The following is a 6000-nucleotide window of genomic DNA, read 5'->3' as shown; positions in this document are numbered from 1 at the left end:
GCCAGGTTTGAGTCCAAAAACGGCCTCTACTGCAGGAGAGGAAGCCCGGACCACCGACTGCGGACAAAGGCTGCGAGGCAGAAAGGCCGCAACCAGCCTGGTCTCGAACTGCCCGGTCTCCAACACGTCAGCTGCGCGGGGACAGGGCCGCAAAGCCGCCCACCCGGACGAGAAAACGCGTCCGCCCCACGCCTGCGCACTCGGGGCCCTGTGCCCCGCGCACTCAGACCCCGCCCCTGGGAGGGCCCGCGCGCCCGCCCCGCCCCCCGCCTCTGCGTGCGCACCGCCTGGAGCCCGCCTCCGTGAAAGACTGCCGGGCGCATGCGGCCGGGCTGGTTCACTGGCGGCCCCGGGCTCAGCGCGCGCGTCGCACCCCTAGCTCCTTAGCGGACGGCAGGCCTGGAAGCCGGCCTCAGGTAGGCTGACTCCAGGGATCCCGGGGGAGCTGTTCTCCCGTGCAGGAATCGGCAGCGCCAGCTGAGCTCGGCGCGGGACAGCCACACCGCCGGCTGACAGACAGCGTTCCCACCAATCAGGGTGAGGTGGCTCGCAGGCTTGACCAATGGGCTCAGTGCCTAACGGGAGTGGGGCGGGCGGGCGGCCAGGCCGGCGAGGAGCCGGCTCCCGCGCGCGGGGCCGCGTGGCCGAGCGCCGCTGGGAAGCCGGGCCGCAAGGGGCGTGGGGCGGCGGGAAAGGCCGCGGGGCGGGGGCCGGCAATGCCCATTTCAGCGCGGCCTGGATCGGCTGGCAGGGGGGCCCGGGATGACGCGTGGGACCGGGAGGGCCGTACAGGCGCGGGAGCCCCTCTGCTCAGCCCTCCCGGAGCAGCCCCGGCGGCCGCCGCTCCGTGGGGACTGTCCCGGCCGTCACCCCTCTGGGCTCGGCGCACGGCCTCGGCCTGGCTGGGAGGCGGCTCAAAGTCCGAGACGCGGCGCCGCGTGGAGGATGGATTCGGCGGCCTGGCCACGGCCCCTCCGGCGAGCCCCGACTCCCGTGGGCGGAAGGGGCCTTGCAGCTCGCCCGCCCGCCGGCCCCGGGTGCAGCCCCTCCGGCCCCACAGCCGGCCGGCTCCCCTCCCGGCCGCCCTCAGTGAGCATGCTGCGTTTTAAAGAAGTTCACTACGTTTGCGTGGCACACTTAGGTCCACACTCATTATAATGTCCAATCCTCAGCAGTCCTGGTGACAGGCGATGCGGGAGATTCTCATCCCATTTTACAGATGCGAGGACCCGGGCTTTGGGCAGCTTGAGTGACCTGACAGGTCTCACTACGCAAGTGGTAGGGCTGGAGGTGGATCTCAAAACATTTTTAACAACAAAAAAAGCTTTTTTTTTTTTTTTCCTTTCCATCTTTGTTGAATTCCTCTGATGCATTTTTTAAAAAGATTTTTTATTTTTAAGTAATCTGTACACCTAGCATTGGGCTTCAACTCAACAACCCCCAGATCAAGAGTCACATGCTACCTCGACTGAGCCAGCTGGGCACCTTCTTTTTTGTTTTTTTTTTTTTAAAGAATTCTTTGTTGTTGTTGTTTTTTAAAGATTTTATTTTTAAGTAATCTTTACACCCAAATTGGGGCTCAAACTCTCGGGACATCGAGAGTTGCTTGCTATACCTACTTAGCCATCCAGGGGCCTCTGATGTGTCTTAATTTGTTACTTCTGTGCTTGAAAACCTTCTGATGTGTCCGTGGCCTTCAGAATAAGTTCAGATAGGACACTCAAGTTTCCCCATGATGTGGTCCCTTGCTTACATTTCCAACTCATTTCCCACTGTCTTCACCATCTCTCTCTCTCTCTTTTTTTTTTTTTTTTTAAGATTTATTTATTTGACAGGGAGAGAGAGATCACAAGTAGGCAGGCAGAGAGGGAGAGGGGGAAGCAGGCTCCCTGCTGAGCAGAGAGCCCAATGTGGGCCTCAATCTCAGGACCCTGAGATCATGACCCGAGCTGAAGGCAGAGGCTTAACCCACTGAGCCACCCAGGTGCCCCTCCCTATCTCTTTTCTTGGCCCTACCTCTGTTTTCTGTGGCTGGCCTTCACCTTCCTGTTGCGTCTGTTCCCTTCCCCATGCTTTAGGTCTTTCAGTGGGTTCTTGAAGACCCACTGCAAGTCTCAGGTCAAGAAACCAGGAGCAGTCTGGGTCCTCTCCCTGCCTTCATTCCTCACACCTTTTGCTGGGCCATGATCTATACCCTGGTCTTGTCACTGAAAGCTTTCTGCTCTCTTTTCTCCAAGTACGCCTTTCATATGTTGTCCCTGTTTCCCTCCATCACTGGATTACTCATTTATTTGTAAATGTTTTGTCTCTAACTGGACTGCCAGCAGCTTGAGTTAGGAGCCCAGATCTGATTACATTTTGTGGTCCCCGCTCTTCCCGTAAAGCAGCCTGAGGTGATCTCTGATAATGGTTTGCTGTTCACTTGACCCAGAAAGCCCTACAAAATCATGCAAATCAGGAGGTTCAAATCTTCATGTTTACTGTAAGAACACATGTGAAACTGCTCAGGTCATCAAGGGTATGCCTGTGCAAAAAGCCACCAGGTAGCTGAAGGATGTCACTTTGTAGAAGCCATATTTGCCATTCTGTCGCTACAGTGGTGGTGTTGGTAGATGTGCCCAGGCCCAACGGTGGGGCTGCACACAGGGTCGGTGGCCTAAGAAGAGTGCTGAATTTTTACTGCACATGCTTAAAAATGCAGAGAGTAATGCTGAACATAAGGGTTTAGAGTGACAGAGTAGTGTCCTCCCTCAGTGTCATCACTGAGCACATCCAGGTGAACAAAGTCCCCAGGATGTGGTGTCACAGGGCTTATGGTTGGATTAACCCACACCTGAGCTCTCCCTGCCGTACTGAGGTGGTCCTTACTGAGAAAGAGCAGACTGTCCCTGAACCACAAAAGGAGGTTGCATGGAAGAAAAAAATATCCCAGAAGAAACTGAAGAAACAAAAACTTACAGCCTGGTAGTAAATTCTGCATAAAATAAATGCAAATACACGTTAAAAAAAAAAAAAAAGTGGGGCGCCTGGGTGGCTCAGTGGGTTAAAGCCTCTGCCTTTGGCTCAGGTCATGATCCCAGGGTCCTGGGATCGAGCCCCGCATCGGGCTCTCTGCTCAGCCGGGAGCCCGCTACCTCCTTGGGGCGCCTGGGTGGCTCAGTGGTTTAAGCCTCTGCCTTCAGCTCAGGTCGTGATCTCAGGGTCCTGGGATCAAGCCCCGCATCGGGCTCTCTGCTCAGCAGGAGCCTGCTCCCCCTCTCTTTGTCTGCCTCTCTGCCTAGCTCTGATTTCTCTCTGTCAAATAAAATTTAAAAAAAAAAAAAAAAAAAAGTGTTTGGTCCCCAAAGTGTGCAGCACAGTAGTACCTACATAGGGGGTCGTCGCCCATCAGTGTGAGTGAGTGGGTCGTTTTAGCCTCTCCCACCTGGTCTTTGGGCACCGTGGAATCTTTACTGCCAGGCACTGTGGGAGACTCCAGGAATCTTCCCTCAAAAGAGCTGTTACCCTCTTAGAGTAAAATTGGGGCAAATCAAATGCAAATGGATGAGATGAGTCTTCTGGAAAAGTAACCTGCTCCATAACTGACTCAGGGAGGCTGAGGACTTTCTAGGATCATCTAAAATTGAGGTTGAGACCGGGTGTAATGTCAGGGATATACCTGATTAGAACCCATCTAAAATGTAGCCATGTCTGATATTCATGTGTCTCTAAGGAGCCATTTGACTTTGAGGTGACAAGAGTAGTGTCCCGCCCCTTATTAGGGACTTGGGGTCCAATGAGTTTGGGAAAACTGCATATTGTATTCCCATTTGGGGAGATCACAGTGTGCATTAGCTTATTAAAGGCTACTGGAGGTCTGACATTAAACCAACTCACTGTTTAACAGCATTTCTCTGATTTATATGTCTGTAAAAAGGCTTTATGGGAACCCCATACACGTTTTGCAGAAACCAGGGAGCGCGCTCTTGGAAATGCTGTAACAGATGGAAAGAGCAAGTCATGGTCTGGTGTCTTCCTTGCAGTCCAAGGGGGAAGTCCTTTTGAGCATTCTTCTTTTGCCAAGTGTATTCATTCCTGCCTTGGGGAGGAGTAGGGCAGGGGAATGCTTGAAGCAGAACTCTCCAGTTTCCTTGTTCCTTTCTTAGCTTATTTGTATTATAATTTGGCTTCACATGAAGTGTTCCCGGAGGAGGAACATGTCCTGACCATGCCAAAGGAGATTGTGTTTTTCATTTTGGTCCCGTTTGGATTTACCGACCGGCTGATGTGTCTGGGCCTCTGAGGCTAGGAGCCGGTGATCAGTCCTCCCTGGCAAACCTGTTGCTGTCCCCTCCGCTGGTCCTGCGTCCATCCACTCCTTTATCTCTCACCACATCTGTTTCCTGCCTTCCCGGCCACAGCTGCACTGCTCTTTGGATTTAATCAAATCTGTCCTCTCTTTGAGTGTTCTGCCCCCATTCTGTGCTTCAGGCTGGTTTGGTATCTGATATTCTCCTCCAAGATACACAGTTTCTCTTCGGGGCATACCTGAGCGAGATTGCTGACAAGGAGTAAGTTGTTATTAATTACAGGAGACAACAACCTGTAATTACAGGATTTCTCGGCTTCATTACAACTCCTTTTAAATGTTGAAGTTCTTTTATTCTGTCTTCCATAACTGGGAGAAGCTGTGTGTTCTTGGTGATACATTGTACGCTAACCAGAGACATTCTCTCTTTCATGGGCAATCGGAGTGCTCACCCAAGATTGAAATCTTTTTTTTTTTTTTCGTGCAGGGAAAATAATGAGGCGCCTCCTTCCATACCCCAGGGTCCCGTGGTTCTATCAGCCAACATTTGGGGCAGAGCATTCTGTCAACAGAGCTGTTTTTAAATTTTTACGTTTTATTTTTTCTTAGGTTGTCTCTCAAGGTTGTTCGTTGTCAGAGCTTTAAACAAAAGCTGCATTATTTGATTAGCGAGTTGTTTTTCAACTCCTGTTTGACTAAAGCCATTCAGTGATCCCAAGAAGTATTTGTTAGGGTCCCACATAACAGCCTTCTAGAGTCGTGTAGCAGATAGGGAAACAGGCTCCTGGGGGATACAGAGGTAGTAAGGGGCAGAGCTAGCTTTTGAACCCAGATATGTGTGCTTTGGGGAGATCTATCTTATTTGTAATTTTTCCTTCTCCCCCTCCCAGGTCAAAAAGTAAAATGAAGTACATTCTAGTTACTGGTGGTGTTATATCAGGAATCGGGAAAGGAATCATTGCCAGCAGCGTGGGCACAATATTGAAGTCATGTGGTTTACATGTAACTTCAATTAAGATTGACCCATACATTAACATTGATGCAGGAACATTCTCTCCGTATGAACATGGTAAGCACAATGCATTTCTTTCTTTTACTAAAATAGTAATTGTGGAGTACGTGAAAGAACAGGTCAGCCCTCGGAACTTGTGTGTATTTTGTATAACGTGACTTGTATTTCCTGCCTTCTAAAAAGTCCTTAGTGTAGCAGAATTTGCTTTTCTCACCTAGACAGGGAGGGAGCAGAAATCCAGACAGTCAACGTGGTGATGAGAGTCCAGAGGTTTCTGTACTAGAAACCTCTCTCTGAGGGGGGGAAAGAAGACCTTTTCTCCTTTCCCATTTTTGAGCTCATCTCCTATTGTGATGGTAAGAACAAACCATCCTGGGCAAGACTTCTAAGAATAACGTCTCAAGGAATGAATGCGAAACAAAGGAATGGGGGAAACTTTGAGTCTCACCACTTTGTTTGGGACTGAAGCGTAGCCCAGACTTCGGTTTTTCTAACCAACAGGCCCTTAATACCCAATGTGAGTTCTGAAGGAAATCATGCTTTTATCCCGTCTGAAACCTTTTTCTGCTCAAGTTAGGGGGCTTTGTTAATTCTTTTTGGGCAGCAGACACGACACTCCTATAAAGCTCCCCGTGCCCACGGCCCTTGAGGCCATGATTTCCTTCCACTGTACGCTCTCCCGTTACCTCCCAATCCTCAC

General features: G+C 51.0%; 1 protein-coding gene and 1 pseudogene across 2 annotated transcripts in view; both read left to right on the top strand.

Moving 5' to 3' along the window:
- The first annotated feature begins 296 nt into the window (after positions 1-296).
- CTPS1 (CTP synthase 1) overlaps positions 297-6000 on the top strand; it is a 32139-nt gene continuing 26435 nt past the window's right edge. The window contains exons 1-2 of the mRNA XM_080802768.1: positions 297-537; positions 5179-5357. Of these exons, the coding sequence (XP_080658894.1) occupies positions 5192-5357 (166 nt within the window). The 5' untranslated portion in view covers positions 297-537; positions 5179-5191. The remainder of the gene's footprint in view (positions 538-5178; positions 5358-6000) is intronic.
- LOC308341714 (large ribosomal subunit protein uL22-like) lies at positions 2407-2968 on the top strand (annotated as a pseudogene). The gene has a single exon. The product of its transcript is annotated as a large ribosomal subunit protein uL22-like (transcript).

This window comes from Martes martes (genome assembly GCF_963455335.1).
Source record: "Martes martes genome assembly, chromosome: 4".
In the NCBI taxonomy this organism is placed as follows: domain Eukaryota; kingdom Metazoa; phylum Chordata; class Mammalia; order Carnivora; family Mustelidae; genus Martes; species Martes martes.
Note: the sequence above shows the minus strand (reverse complement) of the source record. Positions and strands in the feature narration are given on the sequence as shown.